Source organism: Poecile atricapillus, chromosome W, assembly GCF_030490865.1.
Source record: "Poecile atricapillus isolate bPoeAtr1 chromosome W, bPoeAtr1.hap1, whole genome shotgun sequence".
Taxonomy (NCBI): Eukaryota; Metazoa; Chordata; class Aves; order Passeriformes; family Paridae; genus Poecile; species Poecile atricapillus.
The window spans coordinates 20653425-20678244 of record NC_081288.1 but is presented as its reverse complement, the minus strand read 5'-3'; the positions used below and the strand labels follow the sequence as shown (position 1 = coordinate 20678244).

The following is a 24820-nucleotide window of genomic DNA, read 5'->3' as shown; positions in this document are numbered from 1 at the left end:
AGACAAAAGCACAAGGCTCACAGGAAGCTGGGATGCAAGCAAGGGGGCTCAGGTGAGAAGTGGCCAGGGCAGGAAAGAGGAAACAGGCTGCTCAGGAAAGTAAGCAGGGAGGAAAGCAGGGTTCCAAATAAAGAAGTAGCGGGCTGGAAAGCAGGCCTAAACAGAGAGGAAGGCAAAAAAAACGTAATTACAGCCATTTTTAAAACGTGTAACAAAGCAAACCCTTCATTTGAAAACCAAAAGAAACAAGAAAAAAAAATCCATTCAGTTGTTCTTTGAAGGCATTCAATACAAATTGCCAGAATGCAAATATACTCCCATGCTTGGGAATCACTGTTTTCCTCTGCAATATTTAATCTCATTTATCAAGCTTCTTAGTACAAATTAGGTTACAAGGTAATCAATTAGATTGAAAACACAGCTTGTTTCATTGTTTTAATTTTGCACTGTAAGCATATTCCCCCTAATTTCACAATTAGCTAATCAAAAACCATGAAGTGTTTATGTAGCTTGGCTTTTTGTCATTCAAATTCCACTCCTGCAAATGCACCAGCCAGTGGAGTCCCAGCTACAATTTTAAAGCCTGGCAGAAAATGCACACAAGGAAGAAGGGAACACACTGAAACTGCAGTGTGGTGCTGGGGTTTGAGAAAGAAAATGAGGGCTCTGGAAACCACAGCTCTTGTCCAGAATAATAGAGAAATAGCCTGTTTTCTCCTGGGATGTTTTCCAGAAGGACTTCAGCAGAAGCCTTCGCTTTACAGGGTCAGAGCAGAGCAGAGGGGATACTTTTGCTCCCAGAGGGAGCCTGCAGCTGCTCTCTGTAGATGCAGAAGGTTTTCCCATGATGTGGGGGATGTATCAAAGGCAAGGAGCACAGCAAGTCCCTCAAGTGGGGACACTGCTGTCTGATGGGAAGGAGGACAGATCTGGGTGGGGTGTTTCAGTTTGGGTTTAGTTTAAATCTCATAAAGGATCTAGAACTGAAATGAGAAGTGTTTGCTGTCTGCCATTATATTTGTGATTTAGATATAGCATATTACACATGCAACAGCCCAGTAACTGACAGAGGTATCTCCAGTGCCCCTCCTGCTTACAGGAAGGGAACAGCTAGATAACATTATCAGCTCTGGTTATATATTTGTTCGTTTATCAGCCCAGAAAGGGAAGCAATAAATCCCTGATTGCTGGCCACTGAGGACATGTTTTCATTAAAACAGCTTTGAATTGGTTTATTTGCTACTGTCCAGCAACAATGGACTGCAACACGGGAATTATTCCCCATTTCCCAAAAATACACTTCCATACAAAATTCAGGACAAAATTTGCTATGTAAAACCGAAGCCTGCAAAAATAATTCTCATCTACACAGCAATATCCTTTGCATTAATTTTATAATATAATCACACAATAGCTACACCTGAAGAGTCTGGAAATGTAGCTGGAATGTTCTCCTACCCCATACCCACAAGCAACACTCCAGTCCTGTGAGTAAAATGCATCTCTAAGAATCATACACTGGGAAATTCAAATTAATGGAAGGCTATACTTCAGTTGATTTTGTGGTCAGAAAAATCATGCAGTATTTGCAGAAAGAATGGAAAAGCTGTTCTATACATGGGTGTAAAATCAGTGAGAAAAAGAGTCTTCTCAGCTGCTCACATGAAAACCAGGAAGAAGAAAGATATAAACAGAAGGTTTTCAGATTTTCCAATTACAAGCCTTTTTTGGCAACATACAACTGGAGGAATTCCAAACATTTGTCACTTGGACATTGCTTTGTAGTAAGTAATAGGGTTTTGGTACTTACAAATTCTGAAACATGCTGCAATCTAAATCAAAATTATCACTCAAAGAATTAAAGTCATTCTATAACAGGTACCAATCTAACAGAAGCAAACCTCAAAAGGCATAAATGAAACTGTTTTTAAGTGATGCTTATTCACAGATTCACTAAGATTTGCAATAGAGAGAGAAGTTTTAAGCAACTTTAAGCAGGTTGGGCACACTCACACTGTTGCTGACACTGTAAAACTGAAACCCACTCATAAGGGTTAAGAGGCAGACTGCTAAATTCAGCATCTCACAAGATGAAGAAATCCTCCATTTTTCAAAGGACCATTACCCATACAATTCTGTCTCCATTTGCAGGAAGACTGGAAGCAAAAGAACTTTGAAGTATGTGTTCCTCCTTTTTGGTTGATCCTGGGGTTTTTTAGATTTCTGTTAAAGAACTCCATTTCTTTAAACATTCAGTACTTAAGGATATCTTACCTATTGCAATTCTTATTAATAACTTGCAATTCTAGCAGGTTATTAAAAAGCTATTTTATTTTATTATTTATTTTATTAAAATGCTTAGCTAGCATTGGTATGCACAAAAGGTGTATAAATGGAACAGAGTGGGCACCTCACACAGAAGCTCAGAGCAGCACGTGTGCATGCACACATTTAAAACAAGAGGTAGTTTTAATATTTGGACAATTGCAGTCTTTGAAGCTTTTGGATTTACCTGTGCTCCCACATTTTGACTTCCAGAAACTGAGGGCTTCAGCTGATAATTTAATGAGTTCGTAATCAACGATGCACAAATATTTCACTTTTGAAGAGGGAGAAACCCCTCATTCATGGGTTTTAAAGGAAAAAAGATTAAAAATAAAGGAATTCACAGCACTTACTTTGTATTATAACTGCACAGATGTAAAGTGTATCAGTGCTCCGGGCTGCCATTTCACATCAGGTAAATGCACCATGTAATGGCATGCTCAATTCCACAATTATAGGTACCCCTACCCTCTTTATCAAAGTGCACCACAGAACCTTATCAGACTCAAAAAAGAAACCCAGGTACAGAACCACATACTTCCCACCCTCACCAAGTTATTCTTCCAGGGTATTCCAATGTGGCAACTGAAAGAGAGCTATAAAAATCTCTGGGTCATGTAATAACTGCTAAAGAAAAGAAAGGACCAGAGTGGACACTAATTTCATTCCACATGATGGTGTCAAGGTTTCAACACCAAAATTTCTTTCAGAATCTGAATTTTGACTTGAGATCCCAAATTACTGTATTCAGTGCAAAACAGCCAAACAATTAATTTGAAACTCATGAGACCAATTACAAAGCAAAAACTATGCATAAGAAGACAGAGTAGTTACCACTCAACAGAAAACAGCAGTGAGGAATCTTCCCCAAAACAGAGCTAACACTTCCTGACACAACCCAAACTATGGGGATATTTTCAAAAGTCGCAGCCCATACAAACCAGCAATAGAAACAGCTGTTGGGTTCATTAGACTGGCTATATGCCATCTAAAATTAGGACTTCTCTCCAATGATGTGAGTGGTTTGTATGAGAAACCTGCTTTTAAATCCAGAAAATAAAAACCGTGCTTACTTGTTATTGGTGGGTCCCGTTGCCAAGACATCCGACTGCAGCTTTGGGAAAAATCCTTGTTCGTATTTCCCTTGGCCAATCTTCATATCGAGCAGGTGAGGGTGGATGGCCGTGTGGTCAATCTTCATCAGCCGCTGCTCGATGGACTGGGCTGCAGGTGACAGTCACAGGTGAACAACTGCGTCACGGCCCACCCGAGGGCACGCGCTGCCGCAACAGCGGCGGTCATGCTCAGACCCCTGAAAACCCACTAGAAAGTTAAATAGTGACCTTAGACACAGAAATCTGCCACTCACAGAGGTGAGGAGACACTTGTGCTGGAGGTTTTTTTAATTGTGCTTTTAGTTTCTTTACCCAACACAACAAGCACTGGTGCAAGCAAGTTAGCTGTTAAGCAAGCAGGTATTTACAGGAGCCTACGAGTTCCACTAGGAACAGGCAAGAGCAAAGCTAACTTTCCCTGAAATTCCTTCTTTGATTTTAAGGCTTCCTCAGAATAACAGAGACATCCAAGGCCAGCTGCAACCCCTGTAGGAATGGGCACCTTGCTTAGCTCCAGACACTTTCCCTGAGTAGATACATGGAGGGGGACACCTGAGTTTTGCAATTATCTGGGACTATAGTGATCCTCCTCCTGAAACTAGATCTGCCTTCACTGGATGACAGGCCTTCAAAAAAGCATAGCTAACTGCAGCAAGACATGAACAGCATCAAGAGGATGAGCAGATCCTTGGAAACAGGGAAAGCTATGGTAAGATGAGAGAGGGCTCCCTGGGAATCTCAGCTGCACTGAGACCAAAGCAGTTCAATCCTTTGCCTCAAGGACTTGAGGGTTTGAATCTCAAACCTTGAGCAGAATGAAAATAAAACCTGTCACTCTCTTAACTCGTATGTGTGAGGTGTATGGGCGAATTCAGCGTTTAATTAGCAACTTTAATATTCAACTCCTTCTAGCCCATCTATTAACAGGCAGGCCTGCTCCTTCAGCCTATCACAGCTAGTGAATACAGATGCAAAATGTGGAAGCTAAAACTGTTTTCCATTTGTTAAGAACAATGCAGAACTAATTTCCTATTTTATAAAACTGTGATGGGAAAGAAGCTGTCACAAGATTTACATACATTATCATTAGAAACTCAGCAAGTATTTTTTTCCCCTCTTAAAAAAAATATCACTTTGTACGGTTCCATTTTGGAGAAAAGGAGTGGGTAGTGTGGGGTCAGAGGATTTGAAGGGCTCTGAAAACAGTTAAACAAACAGGTGCTGGATCAGTGCTGGGGTCACATATACTGTGAATAGTAAATATGAAGGAAAATTCATATTACTATCAGTCTGCTGCTTTTCACAGGACAGAAAATGAGGTTCTGGTGCCACAATATCTGCCAAAACTAGACGCTGAATAGACAGCTGACCTGCAAATTAGAATTGGGTTTAGACAGAAAAAAACAGACACAGATTTCTATTTCTGACATGTTTATAATAAGTAAAACAACGAGGGAGTTAAACAAAAAAAAAAAAAAAAAACCAACATGAGAAATGTGTTTGCCCTAGCTTACTAATACGTGTTCCAGCACATTTAGGAGTATAATTTTCCTGTATTACCTAGAAATTAAATAAATACTTGCACAAGCATTAAGTAAGAAATTCAAGTATAATTTGAAAAGGCGTCCTGTGACAGTAATGGAAAAAAATTCCAAGCCTTCAGTACAGCGTATTGTTCATTAACACTGAACATCTATTGCTGGAGGTACTAAATATGCCACACAGGATTACGTCCCCTGCTGCTCTGACCAAATGGTGCAAGGCAAAACAACTTCTTTTTATGGGAAGGGGGAGACACTGGGGCTCGACTCCTCAGTGTGGCTGGCACTGGTCCCACCACCAGGGTGAAGGAAAGCTCTCCTGGCAATGGAACAGGAGCTGCCCGAAATGAGAAACTGTGAGCCAGTTCCATTTGGGTTTGGCTTGATTTTATTAAAGGCACCAGCCCAGGAGAGCTAAAAGGGAAGGTAAAGGCTCCTGACATTTCTGGTGTTTAGCACGCTCAAGTTTTTGCTTAGGTGAGACAAGACACTGCTGAGTCCTCCTCAGGTAGCTCTAGGACTTCGTCATCAACTGCAACATTCAGATGACTGAGGACCTCTATTTCTTGGTGGCTGACATTGTACTTTTGAATATTTTACCAGCCCATCTGAACATACCTGCTTCTTTCAAAGTGCTGCATTTCTGGTAGTTGGATGTCCGCAGTGCAGGGGCCCTGACATTGTATAGCCTTATTTTCTCAATTCGGGAGTCAAAAACTCGTAGAAAAGGGTCCTTCTCTTCCCATTGGGACATTATCTTATTGTCTATGAAGGTTGCAAACATCTGTGTTTCAATGAAGTGTGAAAGGAATGGGAGGTAAGGCTCGGGTTGGTCCGAAAGGAAGGAAGCCTGAAATACAGAACAGCTCATTAGTGCCACGGTCCCGCCCAGCACTGATGTGCCCAGCCATCCTTCGGCACAGAACTGATCCAGCAGCCAGCAGGAAGGCTTGGACAAGGCTTCCCCCACCATAAAAACACCTCTCAGAGAGCTGTGAATCCATCTGCAAAGGGGTTTGGTTCACAACTGTAAGGATTAAGCAGTCAGGGATGCTTTGTGATAGCTTCAACAAAGGGAATATGGATTTACTGAAGTAGTGCTCATTCTGCCTGCTTTTTCAAAGCAAGCTAGCAGCTATCACCCCCCAGGAATAAACCCTGTGAAAGGCATGGCAGACCATCACATGTGCTGTAATGGTCCTCTGGTTTGGGCATCGTTGCCTGGAACCATATCACTTATTAAGGTGTCACACATATCAAGAGTGGTACAGTGCTCCTCAGCTGATGCTCTTGTGGATGTTACAGGGAAATTAATCATAAATTTCCAATTAGTACTGTGTGTCTAAGTCTCTCACTGAGCTTTGAAAACCCTAAAATTAACAGCCCATTTTATTGCAGAAGCACTAGCAGAGATGGCCTAAACAGCCCCATCCTTTTGAATGCTGCACTGCTTAATGCCCGAAAACAAACAAACCAAGAAAAGGCATTGCAGCAATTTTTTAAATAAAAAATTGACTCAGATCAGTATTTAGTCTGCTTCTCACTGTTCATCCTTTTAACCCTTTCCTTAGAGAAGGACTTGTATCTAAGAGATGATGGCTAAGAACACTGTCTTCTTCATAGGGCCACTCAGCAGCTGTGCAAGCTTCCCAACATTTCCCATTCCTTCTGCTATCCTCCCATCTCTTCACATCCCCATTTCCAGCCTCAAGGGAGTCCTTTTCCCTCTTGTGCATACGCTACAATGGAGTCATGACAATACCCTTTAAGTGATAACCTTCTTCAGAACATTACCCATTACAAAACACCTCTACTGTGACATTAGGGAATATGGAAGACTAGATTTGTTTTTTGTCTCAAGTGTGCACCTCTCCTCTCAAAGGAAGAAAGTAAGACAGAAAAAGAAGTCACTTTGAATTGCTACCCTTCCACCAAGGCCACAGGAACAGCCCCATGAGCAAGGCAGAAGCCTGCCAGCTTGGTTTGTACAAGCCAGGGTGGCTCTGAACAGCTCAGTGGATGTGCTCCAATTTACTCTGGCAGGAGATCTGGCCCCGTGTAATGGAAATGGACAAATCTCTCAGTGAGGCAGATGAGGAACGGCAGATTAAAGAGTACCTAGGCTATATATACAAATACAGCTATCCTCCCTCCCCCTTTTAGATGGAGACACGAATACATGGCTATCTTTACTTTGTCAAAGTTTTGCATTTGTTCCCTGTTTGTCAGCCACGACTCCATGTCAGGGGCAGCCTGGATGACGAAAGCCTCGTAGTCTGCGAACATCTGCGTGAAGCGGTTGGCAAAAACCTCGCGTAGCTGCACGTTCAGTTTGTAGTCCCTCAGCTCCAGTTCCTCACATGACAACTTCCCATCCTTCTCCTCTGTGAGGGGGGTGGTGATGGTCATCTTCTCCATGGTCACGCCCGTTCTCTTGGCCAGGGCCTGCAGGCGGGCGATCGTCTCGTTGCCTTTCAGCAGCTCGTACATGTTGAGGGCATTGCTGGGGATGTTCCCGTTCTTCTTGTCGTTCACCAGGTCACTAAGAACCAAGTTCTTGAGCTTGGTGGCGCTGTCACTGCAATGCAGGTTGCCTTCTGGAGGGATCCCAAACTGCAGGAGAACCTCGGAGATTTCCTGGATAAACTCCAGCTTGTTGGGGAACTGCGGGAATTCCTCTGGCAGTTCGATGAAGTGGTTATCGATGTCGACAAAGCACAAGTTTGCCTGAAATACAAACAAAAGTTTCAAAATGGATGCCCAGCACTGAAGTAGTTCTTCTGTGATGCAGCCTTTTCTCCCAGGGTGCTTCCAGAGAGAAGGGTAAGTGCACACGTATGCAGGACGCTTTAGCAGTGCTGTCTAGCCCGTGACATTTCAGACTCCAGTAAAGCTGAGGGTCAACTGGATGACAAATAAAGGCTCCTGGCCATCTCCTGTTTCCCCAGGACATGCAGACCCCAAACTTCCCAGCACAAAGATTTCATATGCCCTCCCAGAGCAGCCAAGGACACACCACCAAGCAGGAAGTGCAGCACCACTTCTCAGCCCATGTAAACACCCAAACACCCTTTGTGTGAATTACTGCATCTCACAGGCACATTTATTTTACCAGGATCCAACTGCAAGAACCCTCTGCAACTGTGCTACCAAGAAATGAGACATTCAGAAATGAGAAAGATGATGCTGCTTCAAGCAAAACTACAAAAGAGGGTCCCACGGAAATCCTTTGGGATTATGTCTGAGTGCAGGTTTGTCCACTCAAGGCCAAGTCTTATTTCCCCACTCCCTGACCCCCTGTTTCCATGGAGGGTTTTAATATTGGCAGTTCCTCTGCCTGAGATTTAAAGAGAGTGCTCTTAGCTTTGCTATGAGTGGAGATGGATCTCAGCCCACAAGATTAAAGCTAAGTGAAGACATTAATCTAGCAGAGCAGATACTTTTACTAGGAAAGTGTCAATGGATAGAAGAACCCCACATAAAAATTAATTACATTGCAAATGCACCCTCAGGAATAATAGCAGAATGAAAAACAGTAATTGATCTTCTGAACAGCAGCTTACATCTGAAATTCACTGTCTGAGTGCACTGAGTAAAATCTTAAACCAGGTCAGATTCCCAAGGTGCTGAGCTCTGATGCTTTTTATCCTGGCATAAAACTGCAGTACAGGAGATGCAAAAAACCCATAGGGCAGCAGCAGGTCTTTGTTAGCCTGACTTGGCCATTAGCACAGCTCCTCCGTCTTCTCCCAGGCACTTTTAGTCCTCTTTATCTGTTACCAAACACCCCAGACTAATCTTCAGATTATGTGACGATAAATTATTTATTTTCCTTCATTTTTGAAAAGGTTAATTTCAGCAGGACAATACATTCCACAGCAAAGATGTTCATAATATATTGGATATTTCAGGGACATGTTTATTAACATTAATCACCTTTCACATAGATACTTTAAAGTTTATTAGGATTCACCTGCTAAAGCAGAAGTGTCCCTTCAGCTTTTTTGTATTAAATTTAGTCTGTACAGAGAAAAGCATTTCTTCATACAAAATGATTTGCTTTATTTAACTGTGCAGCTATTACACAGTTGGGGTATGCGTCAGTACAGTTCTTCCGCTTCAGGGACTGCCTTCTTATCTATCAATATTTCATTTCAAAGGCTTTTTAATTTCAGCTCTGCATATCATTTACAAAATTTGAAAAATGAGATTTGTATTCAGAAAACCCTTGGGGAATCGGCTCACTTCTCTCTTCAGAAACATCTGATGATTAAAGTTAATGCAGGGAGATTAGTAACCTTAAGACAGCATGATGGCCAGTTGTTAGAATTTTTATCTCTAACAAACAAATGGTTTATATTTAGAGCAAGAGCTTGAAAAACTAGCCCCTAGCCTGAACAATAAAGGAATGCTGATGTGAACAGCGCTTCATCACTGCTCGCATGCTGAGGGATTTTTTATTTTTTATTGTCTAGAGAATTTGAGATTCAAGATCTTCCCTGTTCAATATGTCTTCTTTCTCTCCCTCTACCACAATTACTGGACCTGTGGTATTCATAAATGCTGGTATTTTTCACTCATTTGTTAAACATCATGGAGGGGGCAGATTCCACCCCACTCTTACTCTTCCCTCCCTGGTGATATTTGTTATTCCAATGATAGTACAATATTAAATACTGTCACATTAAAATTTTAATTTATGGAAAATGACAGCTTAATCTGCTAACCAAAAGCATGTGACTAATAATTTTAAAAATCATGGTAATTATGTAATATAAGCACAGTTTTACTGAGGAACATAGCTAGATAGCAGCTTTGCTTCCACACCAGTAGAGATTTCATGTGCTTCAGTCACTGTATCCATGAGGTAAAACTTGATTTGCAGTTCCATGCCACTAAGGCTGACCCAGTCACCTTCATGCAATACGTGAAATAGACCTTCATTAAAAATTGTATTACCCTGCCCTGTTTGTCCCTCCACTTCCACACAAAACCTCCCACTCCTGCACATTCTCCTCTGCTGCTGCTGTTCCCATCTGTCTTCTCAGTCAGAGCAGGTACTTGGAAGCCTTAAGGACTCTGCCCCCCAGGAGAGCCCCCTCAGCAGAGCCACTGTCAGGAGATGTCCCTGCTGTATGAGCAGATACTCTTGGAGTTCACACTGATTTTAAGAAGAAACCTAAGTTTAAAAGCACATGGCATGCTCTGGTTCCAGTCACCATCTGGAATGCAGACAGGTGAGCCATATCCCAAAGATTTTGCCATATGGCCAGGTTAAATCGTGAAGCATTTTTAATCACCTTCAGCAAATTTTGAGGGGAAAAATCTCCATTTCACTCTCCACACCACCAGGGATTTAACCCTGAGATTAAGAGGATGACTCCTCCTTCCTTTTTTTTTTCCTCTCTAAGTGGTTCATAGGCAAAGGATTAATGCAAACCTGGCCCAGTGATGGAACACATGGGCTCAGCCAGGGATGGGATGGGGCTGGCAGGACAAGGCACGCTCCACAGCAGCAGGAGGACAAGGACAGGTTTACACCATCTAGCAACTGCACCTGAGATCCAGATCCATCAAGATCCTCCCCAAATGAAATGCTCTTTAGCCCCCTGTCAGTAGGACTGCGACACTGATGGAGTAACAGAACCTGGTGAAGCGTGTGATGTAGGGAAAGCCGACAAGCTTTGTCACAACAAACAGCAGAAAGAGAAGCTTTTGGAAATCAAAACAGTGAGTGGTACTAAATTAAGAAATGGACCAAGAAGGGCTGTGGAGACTTCCCTGCTATCTCACTTTCCACAGAGCCAGAGAAGCCTCCTAACACCAGGCACTATTTTCCAGCAGAAATTCACACAGTATAAGGTATTTCAGGACAGCAACCCCAAAGGTGGACACTGACCTCCTGAGGCAGCTCCAGCTTGGAGCGGTCGGTTCCCTCCTTAGACTGCAGCCCCATCAGGTAGGGAACAGGAGCATCCAGAAAATGCAGAAGAGAGGCAGGAAGGATGGGGACATACACATGCTGCCATTGAAATGGAAACAGCAGTGTTGTGATTCCCTCTGCCACCGTCATCAGGCGCTGATAATCTAGACATGGGAGAGAGAAAGATACAAATTGAATTATCTCCCTGTGTTCTGCTTTTGAGATCTGTTTGGCAAGGACATCAGTGACAAACAAGCCAGTAATCGTGCTTATATGATAAGATGTTGTTTGGAAAAAAGGCAGTACTTAAAAACCTTCAATATTATTTAATCCAGTAACACTCATTCCTCCCATTAAGAAACTGCTGAGCATAGATATTCATACCTTATCTAGATCCATTATAAATTAATTAATTAATCCATTTTAAATTAATTTATTTAAAAGATACCAAAAGTTCTGTCTCTAGTACAGGATAATAAAACTCTAATTCCATAACAAGCCTATGTTTTTACATGGGAAGAAGAGGAGAAAGAAGTGAACTTCAAGGAAACAGTGTGGTTTCTTGCTTGCTCCTGCCTGCCTGCTTCTGCTCCACTTGCTACTATTTCAAAAGCTGAGTGTACTTTCCAGCCGACTTGTCTTGGCCACATACCAGCAGAAGTTTACAGTCTCTAAGTATATAAAAGCAGTGCTTTTAAGTTAAATCTAAACAGAAGCCTAATATAAATTTAGTTCTCAAATATATTCTGTGTAGCTAGTACATTTATATTACATTACTTTCCCAAATTTGTATTTCACCCACTAGTTAATTTGATTTTAATAGGACAATGTGTATTATGTTTTAAATTAAAAGTTATTTTGGTTCAGCTGAGCTGGATGCTTCAGAATTTGGGTAAGAACAAATTATTTATCAAATATTCAGCTGGCATAATGCAATAGCACAAGCTATTTATTAATATAAATGAGTGGATAAATTGAGAACAAATTTTTAAAATCAATAAATAAATCACACAGCAGTCTTAAAGAGATGGTCATCCTTACAGCAAATCTCAAACTGCAGACAATCCATCTGAAACCAGGTAAAGATCCCTGGATTTGTAAGCTCCATGGCTGTGTCCAAACCCAAGCCTCATCTGTGCCAGGTGAGTCTCACACGCTCTGGCTTGAGCAACCAAAAGATTTTCTCGCACACAGAGGCCACACCCAGATCCTGGGTAACACTTGGGTTGTTGCCCATCTCTCCTAATCCTCTCTGCCCCACTCCAGGAAATGAAAGATGCATGTATGAACACTCTGATTCCCAGTCAGGTGACAAGGCTTTTTCCTGCAGGCCCATTGTTTTTGCCTGGAGAGGATCCCAGCTTGACCTTTATTTCCTGAACATCCCAGCCTGAGACCTTGGCAGACACCAACAACAGTAAAAGTGCTGCCATCTGACACTGCTCAGCTATTAGGAGGTCACTGGGAAGATGTTCTTGAATAAATATGCAAATCACAACAACAAATTGCATAACCCATTCTCCTTGCTAGCACCTCTCTGTGGAAAACCAGCCACAATCTGCAAAAGGTCAACTGGCAGGGCAAAAACATTTTTCATCTTGTCTTACTAATAGCTATTCAGTCAGTCTTCAAAATTATTTTCATGCATAGAAGTCAGTCTCAAGGTTACACCTCCAAAACACTCCCAGCTGCAGATCAGTGGCTTATGAATCCCTGCCCATGCAATGGTCTATAATGATGTGTGTGCATTCCCTGCCTTGTTAAGGAGAACTTACACAAACGTGCGTCATAATACTTACTGGTGAATCTTGGGAGTCTCAACATTTCATAACTCTGAAAGCTTTAAAGACTAAAAAAAAAAAAAATCAAATAGAGTGAAACACCTTCAAAGTCTGTTCTGATCTGCACAGCCACATGAAGAAACAGGTCTTGGCAGAAAAGTTGCAAAGATCTTTTTGTATAAGAGCATTCAACTCTGGAAGTGCATGCTGCCTTTTCTCTGGTGCTACTCATAATATTTAACATGGTCACTAGCATTTTGTAATTTTGTAAATTTTGTAACTAATTTACTACAAAAAATGCTGTTTTTTAAAAAAAAAATAAAAAACTAGTGATGACTGAATTATTAGGCTGTTTCCATCTAGCAATGCTTGTCAGTGATTAACAAATAAAATACGTTTATGTACCCAGCAGTTTTGACTGAAGAGAGGGAAGTTCCAAAAAATCTGTAAATATTTTTTTTGTTATCTGTTCAAAGAAGTCAGAAACTCTAGTTACTTTTAATGTACTTTCAAGGTTTATGTACTGTGTGTACTTTCTATGTTCTGTACAAGGTTAGCCACCTATCACATAAAGCTTGAAATAATTTTTGATCGAGAAATTCTTGTACCTATAATTTGAGAGAAGCCTACATGGTTACTGAGGACAACCTGGAAACAGGAGAACATTGAGGAAATGTGCCTGGGGAGGTTTAGATTGGATACTGAAAGGGTTGCTGAGCATTGCAACAGGCTGTCCAAGGTAGGGGTTGAGTCACCATCCCTGGAGGCATCTAAAAGACATGTAAATACGGCAATTAGAGACATGACTTAGTGGTGGGTTTGGCAGTGTTAGGTTTACAGCTGGAGTTGATCTTCAAGGTCTTTTTCAACCAGAATTATTCTATGACTCTTCACGGTTCAAAGCTCCATCTCTAATTTGTTCACAGAACGTTTTCCAAGAGAAACCGCTCAGGGAAGATAACCCCAGGGGCAAAGTGGTCCCTGGGGCTCCTGCTGCAACCACTGCCTCCTAATAGCTTAGCTGGATGTCTCTGACACAACCTGTTCACTAAGGGAAGGAGAGGGCACCAGAGCAAAGCTCACAGACTCTGGATCCACCTCTCTTTTCTGGCACCATCTGCCGAGGGTTCTCGGCCAAGCATCTCAACTCCCTGTGCAGGACATGCAGTGGCTGCAGGGACCTGCTCCACTGCAGGAGCACCATGGCCAGCCACAGTGTGCCCAGGCCTGGTAACATTCACATGGCTCACAAGATACAGTGCTTAAAATGCACACCCTGAGATATTCCTGTAGAATTACCAATCACTGTCTTCTGCTGGAGGTAGAAACGGTTTCAGCACTTGAACATCAATTCCCTACAAATGTTCTTCTGAAAGAGTTCAAAACTTGACAATTTTTTGTCTTGATGTTGATTCTCCATAACATAATAACAGGACAATAATCAATAAGAAATATCTATGCCAAAGACCTTAAAGTTTAAACATAGGCAGTGACTGGAAAAACAAAACAAAACAAAATCTTCTTTTCATTATACATACTGGGAAAAGAAGCACTGAGATGTTAAGCAATTCACAAAGCTCAACATGAAAATCACTTTTCCTGCCACAAAAGAGTCTGATATCTCAAAATCCTTCCCATGCCGCAGCAGAGCAAAACCAAGATCCTTTGAAAAGGCAAAAAGACATCAGTGTTATCCCTGCCCCAAACAGCTAAGACCACATTCAGGTTCTACCCCCTAAACAGATCCAAATCTTTGATCATAATCAAACAGAAGATAATTTCACCTGGGACCTTCTCAGCAAATTCCCAGTCCCAGAAATTCTGTGTATAAGGCATGTGCACACATGCTCATTCTCCCCAGGAACAGCATTCCTGCTGGGAACAGTGTAGTGTTATTCCAGGTTCAACACCCCCAGCCTTCCCGCTGAAAGCACAACTTGGCCATATTCCAGCTCTCTGTTCCAGTAACCCACCAAAGGTAGGGCAGAAAGGCTACCACTGAGCTGGAGTCACAGCCTAGAACCGCTAAATCCAGTCCAAGGCTTTAAAAATAGACCGTGCTCCTTTATTTTCCTTTTGAAGTCTCACTTTACATGTAATTGGAAAGCACTTGAAAGCATTTGAAAAGATTAGTTACCTGGACACCACTTCCTTTCCTCTACTGCTTTTAGAACACACATGAAGTATAAATGCAGCTTTGAAAAGCCAAATATTTAAAAATGCATCTCGGAAGATGATAATCAGATGGTATTCTCAAAGAGTACCTTATCAATATGCACAAAACAATTGTCTTTAAACAAAATAAACCAAACCAACAACAGAGGAAAAAAAAACATCAATGAACCTGAATGAATAAAAGCTGATTCTTTAGAGGGAAACACTTGAACAGGCTTTAAAACATTCTTGTGACCAACAGTTTTTCTACATGCTACCTCTTCAGTCCAAGTATTATAAGCAATTGTTATTCAACTGCCTTTTCTTTTCTTTTCTTTTTTTTTGGTAACAAAATATGATTTAGATGAGACAGGTATATTGGAAAAACTGGAAAATAAAACTATTTTGCTTTGAGCTCTGAGTATGAGTCAAGAACAGCTCATAACCAGACCTGTTTTGGGTCTGAGTACCTTCAGATCTGTAATGTTTATATATAGCACACTGCAGATGAAACATGAAATCAGAAATCCACATTGGAGACAAAAATTGTTTTTGAAAGCAAAGGTTTTCAAATCAGATCTCAACAGCTCCACAGAAGCAGCACACAGAAGTGCTTCAGACATCAAAGTGCCCTGGAAGCTTCCACCTTTCATCTGGTTTGCGTGCTGGCAGCTGACAAGCCAGTCCTGGTGACTTTCAAGAGATGTTCAGATAAAACACACAAAAATGGTGCAGGAAATGTTTATTCACTGCAGAAACCACCTTGCAGCAGTGCTGCATTCAGGGAGCCTGGGCAGGTGCCATGACATGGGGCTGTAGCCAGCAGACTGTCCCAAGGAAATGACCCCTCAGTGCCCTTCCATCCCCGCAGGAAGGGCGCATTCGCCAGTGAGTGACACAGCACTCGGTTATGTGATAAAAGCAGAGTGGCAATTTATGCAAATATGAAAATACGTATTTTCTTGAACAGAAGGGTCAAGACAAGCCTGCAGCTAATTGCTTGAAGAATTAGTCTCTCAAACTGGGGGTCAGCTCTACCCCAAGAGAAACATCCCAAGGCCAATATTCACCGAGGCCAATTCTTACCTGTTTTCCTTGTTGGCCAACACGTCGTATAAAAAGTTTCTGCTTCAACATATTTCCAATTATATAATTTAACCATGTCCCAGCCTGCCATCAGCAGTTCAGCATACATTAATTTATGATTAGCTCCCATTACCAGCACAGTTAAGTCTCTGAGAAGAGGGCAAAAGTCTATGTCAAGGCTGACAAGGCACCAGCAGGACACATAAAGGTGCTCCTGAAGACACAAGGGAGTCTCTTGCTCTCTCCTGTGGCTGCTGGGGCAGAACAGGCTCCCCAGCCAGCAGAAGATGATGGGGAGAACACAAGAGCCCAGCAGGGTACAGAACTTTGCTCAAGATCACTTTAGACTGCCAAGTTATTTACCTGGCATTTGCCATAACTGCAGTGTAAAGGCCTAATTTAACTTTTTTCCCCTCACTCTGAAAAGATAAAGATGTTTCATCATGGAAAAAAAAAATGAGATCCAAATTAAAAAAAAAAAAAAACAAACAAACAAAAAAACGTGGAGAGGTTGTGGTGTGTGTATGCAGAGTGTTAAAAGCAGTGGCTCTATCTCCCTTCACAGCTCACTGTGAACACAAACAGGGCTGTGGCACAGACCTGAACCAGCTCCTCCTCCTTTTTTCCAGATGCTTTGAAACCTTCACTTTTCAGGTCATACTGTCTTTTGCTAACAAAATTGAGCAATTTCTAATTAAAAATCAATTTTGTCACTTCACCTAACTTAAAAAAGAAGACTGTATGTCATTCTCTGATTTTTCTACCCAATTACTTGTCTTTTTTCCAGGGAAACACGCACTGCAGCCTCTGAGTGCAGTTCTACTGAGGCCCTAAACCCAGGTGTCTTCCACAGCACACACAGATTTTGTCCCCATATAATTTGTTCTCTGCAATAACTTCCCAGGGATGTGGATGAATATTAGTGTGGAAGGCAACTATTTAAATAATGAGTAGAAGAGCCAAGGTTTTCTATGTAACTATTTGGTGTACAAGTGCTTTAAAAGGCAAACATATTATGCATGCATTAGTTTTCAAAAAATCTACCCCAAAACAGACTTCATAAGAAAGATCTTTCAGACACACCACTTTCTAGGCAATGACTTTATATATGCATAGTCATTTGTATTATAATTTCTAAGATGAAAAAAAAATGCAAAGAATATTTCAATCGTGGAGGAGCAATTACTCAAGCCCTTGGAAAAACAACTTGGAAAACACTCAGAATTATAATGAGTAGAAACAGCCTAAGCTCTAAGAAGTTTATCTGTGCCTCCTGCATACGTTCCCTCTCACACTTAAATCCCTCGAAAGGCAGACATACAAAATGGATTGCTGAGGTTTCCACAGAGCTCACAGTTTAATTCATCTCTCTCCAGCAGGAATCTCACACCAGTGGTGTTTTGTTAACTTATCCTTTGGAAATGTAGCAGCTATTGAAGAGTGGACATAAACAAGACCTTACATCTGTACAGTTGGATGGGAGAGCTGCGCTCTCAATAAAGGGCACTTACAAGAGCACTGCAGAGATGGCACCCTGAAGAATTGCAGGGAAAACATATCTAATCCCTCCCCTTGGTTTTCAAAGCCCAAATGTTGGAAAGCTGCCCTATTTATTATTAAAAATATTCTCTATATGCAGGAAGGATGTGACCTGAAGCTGCAGGAATTCATGTACAGTGAAAGTGATTTCAGGCACAGGTTTCCGTATCACCTTTGCTGACCAAAGTTGGCACTTCCCACCAGCACGGATTGTGATTAATTTTCTGGAAGACCACACAGTCCCCAGGAACAGTAAGGGCTGATCTTACCAGTCTTGCCACTGAGGTACAAGCACAGGTCTCTGCCAATTACCCAGCTATGCAGTCCAAAATATATGGGAACAAAGCATCTCAAAAAATGAGCTCATCATTCTTTGCTGCCAGTCTCTCTTCCGCCCTCTGCTTGACCACCGCAGCTGTAAAGTGAAGTTACAATCCACTACATTCCCTGCATTTTCCAAGTGATGGGGTACCAGCCACCCCTAAGACACCACCAGCAGTGCAACTGGATAGCCAAAGATGACTGCAGCAGTCATGGTACAAACAGACACTCATTGGTCCTGTCCCCAAGGCAGAGCTGTGCCAGACACACTCGTATCACGCTGGGAACACATCCAGGGCAAGCTGGGTAAAGTCATCCAACACCCTCACCTCTTCATTGACTTAGATGCCTTTGTTCTGGCTGCTGGAAATATTATGCCCCAGCTACAGGGTTAAAAATAAATGTTTTCATCCTCAACTCCTTGTTCCCTTGAGAAAAACCACTCCAGAAAAGTCAGTACAGTCTCTGTGCAACCTTCCTGCCAGCCTTTCACTGCTGTTATTACCAACTAAGCTTCTTGTATGATCAGGGTTGTGCAACAATTTATACTTTCACCACACCTCCCAAAAGAAGCCTTCTATAGAAGAAGAATTAAATTATTGGCAAGCTTAAATTAAAAGCTTCCTTCCAACAGGTGTAGGAGAACCACAAAAAAGTCAGCTTACATTTCCCATACGTGTTAACAGCAGCTCTCACTGAAATAGGTTAGTGAACTGAAGTAGGTTTTGGTCCAGCTCCCATTTCTTAAGTATTCCAGGATTATGCCAGTGAATTGTGATTTTGTGTAAATAATGCTGTCTTGCTTGAATTTGCAACCACAGGATCTTCTGCTAATCTCTTGTTGAGTTTGGGGAGGCTGCTGCAAGGCCAGGACTCTGGAAACAGTCCAATGAGTCCACCCTCTTTAAAGCAGGAAGGCAAAGATGGGCAAACTTGCAAAATCTCTCCCCCGTTTGTTATTTTGGAACAAGAGATATGTCAGCCAAAGCCTTTTCATCTTTTGCCTTGAAAGAACTTCGGAGCTAAAAACTGTTCCTCCCTGCTGGATCTCAAAGCTGAAGACAGCAGATTTCAGTACTTTCTAGGCTGGTTATATCTCAAATTGGAAAATAGCTGCTGTTTTCTTTTTCAGGAATTGCAAGACTGACATTTAAAAGAAGCCTCAGTGCACAATTAGTCAAGCACTCAGCTATCAGGGTATGCCAAAATTAAAGCTTTGCACTTGCCCTCCAATCCACATCCCTCACCTCTGGGAACCAGCATTAGGCTGCTATTTACATAATCACAGAATTTCCCTAATACAGCTATATACTTTTCCCCATGCACCATCAAATTGTGTCTATGTTAGACAGGCAAGTAAAAGTCATGTCAAGGACATCCCTAGATTCACAAATAGAAGAGAAGAGAGGGGGAGGAAAAAAATTCTGAAATTTGAAGGATGGAAAGGATTACTTCTCACTATTCTCACTTTTCTTTAAAAAAACCCCCACACAATGAAACCAAACAAACCAAGTAAACCCTTAAATTATAGCCAGTAACTGGAAGAACAACATTTATCTAACTTCTGGTGGACATGAAGGCTGAGTCAAAATTATTTAGTAGATATTTTATATATTTGTCTGTATATACAGGTTGCTCTCCACATGCACAAAATATTACTAAAATTAACCTGCAGCCTGACAAGCATATTTTTCCTAATGCTATCTTTCTGTGTGAAAGAAAACAGAAAAAAAAAAATTCTCAGTTCTCAGTGAGTCCATAAGCAGGGTGGGACTGATGAGCAGTGAGAGGCATTTCAGTGGTGCTGCTGTTTAATATCAAACCCCAGGGCAAAGTGGCAAAGGCAGCACGATTCAAACCGAGGAAGAAAGGGGATAAGTGCACACACACACACACAAGCAGGAGGGAGGGGAAAAGCAGCCTAATCAAAACTAACAGCAGGATTTCTGCTCATACTTCAAACTGAGAGAAGATAAAACCTTTCATTTTCAGTTCTTGAAAGCAAACCCCTGGAGTCCATGTGGAGAAGAGCTCTGCAAAGAACTATCAATCCTTTGAATTCAGTCATTTGCAGAAGAACTACCCTTTTTCCACCTCCCTGAACATTTTCCCACATTCTCAGTCATTTAGTTATTAGCACTACCATTACACACTTCCTGACCTTTCCTTTTATATGACAAACCCAAACGACCCCTTCTGGAGCCTGAAGGTTCATTATCCATACTCATTTTAGATGATTTCCCATCCTCCCTCCCTGCTCCAATTTCAAGCTGTTGCTTGAACCACTTCTCTTGAAAAGCCTAGGTATCCAGCATCTTTTCCTCTTTTCACTGAAAGGTATGGGTACCTCCTGGCTTTAGGTTTTTCATTCTCCTCTGATGAAACCACTCCCTCCACCCCCAAAAATTTTCCCCTGATGCACATTTTCCTAATTTAGGGTCAGAATCGCAGATGCCATTTAGGAACCTGAATTACACAGACAGGCTTCCAGTGAGACTTAGAGGAACACCCCTAAAGTCTGAACATCCCCTTGAAAATCAGCAGGAAAACTTAAACTTGACATGTTGGCATACCACCAGGGCAGGACCAACATCCTAGAGTAAACAGTAACAAGGGTGTAAAATCCCAAAGCAAGCCCAGTACTAAGTCAGGATTCCCCAACCCTGCAGCAGAGCATTGAACTATTACAGAAAGACACAACCTTAAGAGAAAGGTTTTCAAAACCAGATTTTCCAAAGCTTGCTGGCACACTTCAACATGAAACACGGACAGGCTCTGTGTAAGCAACTTCTGCCAATGTTTGGCCAACTGCAATCTTAGTGTCTCAAAAAGAATCTTTGTTAGCAGCATTCCCAAATACCCCAAGCAGGGGTTCCCTAAAAAGGAATGACCTCTAGCTCCACTCAGTTTCAACCCACCATTAAATCTTTAGCCTCTGAAACACTCTCAGTGTTTTAACAAGAACATATCCATCATATGGGAGGCAGGAAATTACACCAGACTTCCATACACTGCTGAAATTTGAAAAACAAAGTAGTAGCAAGAGCGTCTTCTGCAAGATGTATTACTTTCTGCGGGTATTTTTGAAGAAGATAGGATTAATTTCATGCTGTCTTGCATGATCAAGGGCAATGTGAGGATAATAATCAAATGTATTCTATTGCTAGCTGCCACAAGTGATAAATACAATGCATAATTAAACAAGCAGCACCTAAACTGCCTGGAGGAAACAATTATTTAGTGCTTTCATTAGGACACACTCGTTTCTCTCATTTTTTTAATGCATTCTCACATTTCAAAAAATCAACCTTAGCTCTGTATAACATGAAATTCTATGAGCTCCTGTGGCTGCAGCTGCCCAGGAACTGCCCACTGGAAACAGAAATTGCTGGATGAGTGCCCACCTTGTGAGTACAGGAGGATCTGCATCTCCAGAAGAACGCAAGTGAAGACCTGGACCAGGTTCTCCAGGCCCAGCAGCTCAAAGACCTCCCTCAGAGGGTAGTCAGAGAGTGGCAGCTCATTGGGCCCAGGTCTCTGGCAAATGATGGGCTCATAAACCCCGTAAAACTTGAGTGACCTCCCCGGGGGTGGCAGGGGCACCTCGTAGAGGATGTTGTGGATGTAGCTCTCCAGGGGAAGAGGTGGTGGCTGCTGGGAGGTCACTGCCTTGTAGAGCTGGATCAGGAACTTCTTGCAGGCTTGCATGAAGGGCAGAGGGGTGATGAGGCAGATGCACTTGGAGACGTAGAGCGTGTCCCTGCTGATGTCGTATGAGTTGTAGCGCTGGAGCTTGGCGAGGGACGTGGCGTCGCCCTCATCGATGCTGCTGGCCAGGGAGTCCATGCTGCAGGAGGAGGAGGCACAGACACTGCTGTACTGCTCTGCATTGTGCATCTGGTACAGCGTCTGCATGGCTGTGCAGATCTGCTTGCTCGTGACCTCCTCGTAGAAGGTGAGCACAAAGCCGTACGTGCGGGAGCCATCCTCCCTGGTGATGATGAACGAGTGCAGCTGCGGGTCTCTGTTGTCCGCCTGCGTCCTGAAAGACAGCCCCTTGGGCATACACAGCTAAGAAAAAAGGAGAAAAGAAATAGACAGAATTACCTAAGACACAATTTTGTTTTGCTGTCTTTGCTGTACAGGCACATTGTTTTTATCGGCTGCATCACAACAAGCCATTTCCCTTTAGACATAAAAGGTATCCAAGAACAAACAACCTAAAACTGACGCTACTTCAGAGGGAGACATGACTGAAGAAAGGAAAGCACCCTCCAAAATAATCCATCTATTAAGTCATTATGGCTCATTTTCATTACTTGCTGAAACTGTTTTCACTCCTGAACAGTCTTTGTGACATTTACTTAAGCATCATATAAAAATATCCAGTTTTGCTCTCATTTGCATATATAATGCCCACAGTACTCTAAAATCAGAAAGCCAAGGAAGCATCTTATACCACTGAATTTAAATTACATAGACTTCTTGGAATTCTTTGATCTTCCCTAATTTTCTGGGGGAAAAAAGCAACAAACAAACCAAACCCCAACTGGCTGGCAGCTATTACATTTACTTTCTCCTCTAAATGCTACCAAATAGCTTAGACTGGAAAAAAGGAGGGGCACAGAGAGAAACAACCAAAATCTATGAAAGCCTCATTTTTGATTTACCACTCAGCAAAATCTCTTGCAGTGATTCTACTACACTGGGTGTTTCTCCAAAGCATGGCCCTAGTGATAAATCCAGGCATTTTTCCAGACATTCTTTGGGAATGCTATCAACCATCTAATGCAAAGTAACAAACATCCAGCAAAACCTGTTTGAAACTTGCACACCAGCAGGAAATCACTCATGTTCAAGCTTAAATAAGTATATTTATAAACGAAGAACTATAGCTTTATTTGTACCATCTGAAGAAATAAAAGGAAAGAAGAGAAGGAAAACCTTCAAAGTGTTCCTTTTCAAAAAAGGCAACAGTAGAAGCCAATTTTACGACAGTATGAGAACCTAGACACAACTGAGTGCATCACCTAATGCCTTGACCAGGAGTAAACTCCTCTGATGCTGGAAGAGGCCAGGAGAAATATAATTATATATTTTCAGGCACTGCTAACCTGAACTTAGCAGTGCACCTTGCAGAGACCATTCAACAGCCTGTAAAGCTGGGAATTAGGCAAGTGGTCCAGGCTCTACAACTATCAGGCTATCAGGCCCCTAAATTATCTAGGACAGCTCTTATGTATTGCTCAGAAGGTAATGTGTAGGGAAATAAGTAGCCTGGAGCTGGCAGAAGAATTTAATTCAATTGATGGGCTTTGCTGACACAAACCATGAAACTGCAGCTTGAACTATTTCTGAAGAACAGCCACATTTTTATTCAAGAGCTTTATAGTTTTTATTGAGGCATTAACAGCAGTGCCATGGTTAAGGCTTCTCCAGTAAAGAAGTAGTAAAAAATCCTTGTTTCACATTTTATTTAAATTTAATCTCCACAATAAATATCTCTCTTAACATCATTTTTGGCAAGCTTGCTTGATAAAAATTTATTTCTAGAATGTGAACTTTCAATGGTGGCTATAAGCCTTATCAAAGCCAACCAGGCTGAAATCATAGGCTTAAATCTCAATGCTATCAGAGATTAATTTTTTTTCACTTGACAGAAAAATACCTGGACAGGGAAATTAGATATACTATTACAATCAGACACAGATAGGCATCAGGGAAATTCAGATCAGCTGAGACAGTTTCAGAAGGCTGCTTAAATAAATTTCCTCCAAGCCTTAATTATTATTCCCTTGTCCTTTATATAGTGGGTGAACACACAAAGGGATGCCTGTCTATTAAGTTTCAGCCACAACTTGACACATGCACAATATTGACTTTTCAGGACCCTGGCTGCAAACCTTGGCCCAGAGACTCCTGCTGTTGTCAGACCTACAAGAGGACAGAGGAAAAAGCAGAGGGGAAAACAAGTAGGTGGGAAGAACCGAGGCAGGAGGAATGACCAGGAGTCACTTAAGAAGCTAAGATCAAAAGGAAGAGCCTGTAATCATTTTCCAGCAATACAGAAAGCTTTGAATTTGCCATTAATGCATGAAAACTTTCATCTTAGGGCCTGGGACATCAATCACTTCCCATCTCATCTGTGTCACACACGCCACAGGAGAGTGTTGGAGAGCAGCTTGGGATGTGCTAAGGGGGGGAAATTTTAGTCTGCTGGTGTGACTCTGGCCCACTAGAGCTGAGAACACAGTCAGTCACCTGCATTGCATCTCTGTACAAACACTGAAAACTCTCCAAGATTACTGATCAAAGGATAGGATTTTGGTTTTCCAAGCACTTTACTATTTATATTTAAACTTATCCATCAGCAGAAAACCGTGGAATTACACCATATTTGCAATAAGGCTTATAACTAAGATGGTTTGTAAAAACAAAAGGAAGCTGCACCAGGATAGATAAAAAGGTGTCACCTAATCCATAACTCATCTCTGGAAGTCCTGAGTAGGAGATACCCCGTCCCCAAGCACAGAGGCAGGACACACCTCCCCCATAATCCTTCCCTCCTTTTTCTCCCAGCCATCATCATTTTCAGGCATTTCTGAACCAAAGATCCCCTCTGGAGCACTGCACACTAGCACTGGTTCACCTCTTCTCCACTAGATCTCTCTTTTCACTTTTTAATCCTCTATGTATTTCTCATGTTCACAACATGCCGTGGCAGCAAGCTCCATACCCAAACTGCACTGTGGGCGAGGGGGTGGAGAGAAAGATGCTTTTGTTTGTGTTAAAGCCTGCTCCTTCAAATTCCACCAAGGAACCTTTGATTCTTTTATTTCAGTACATGAGACATTAAACAGATAATGCTTCCCTGAGCTTCAGAAATACAGGCAAAGATTTATATACCTTGATGAAACAGAGAGCTAAAATAGGAAGCTCATATTCTAAAAATTTCTGTATCTCTCAACTGAGAACTTCATTTTGGTACAACACTTACTTGCAGAACGGCCACGGAAGACAGTACGTGGGGTTAGG

At 41.9% G+C, this 24820-nt stretch overlaps 1 protein-coding gene across 7 annotated transcripts in view; it reads right to left on the bottom strand.

Moving 5' to 3' along the window:
- LOC131592011 (DENN domain-containing protein 5B-like) overlaps positions 1 to 24820 on the bottom strand; it is a 103297-nt gene that overhangs the window by 28262 nt on the left and 50215 nt on the right. For 4 of the 7 annotated variants that reach the window (XM_058863209.1, XM_058863212.1, XM_058863211.1 and 1 more), the window contains 5 exons: positions 21190 to 21856; positions 10881 to 11068; positions 7175 to 7708; positions 5600 to 5831; positions 3399 to 3549 (listed from right to left, as the gene is read on the bottom strand). In XM_058863209.1, coding sequence (XP_058719192.1) covers positions 3399 to 3549; positions 5600 to 5831; positions 7175 to 7708; positions 10881 to 11068; positions 21190 to 21856 — 1772 coding nt within the window. Of the gene's footprint in view, positions 1 to 3398; positions 3550 to 4723; positions 4811 to 5599; positions 5832 to 7174; positions 7709 to 10880; positions 11069 to 21189; positions 21857 to 24820 lie in introns of all 7 variants that reach the window. The other 3 variants (XM_058863207.1, XM_058863210.1, XM_058863208.1) reach the window with 1 other exon arrangement.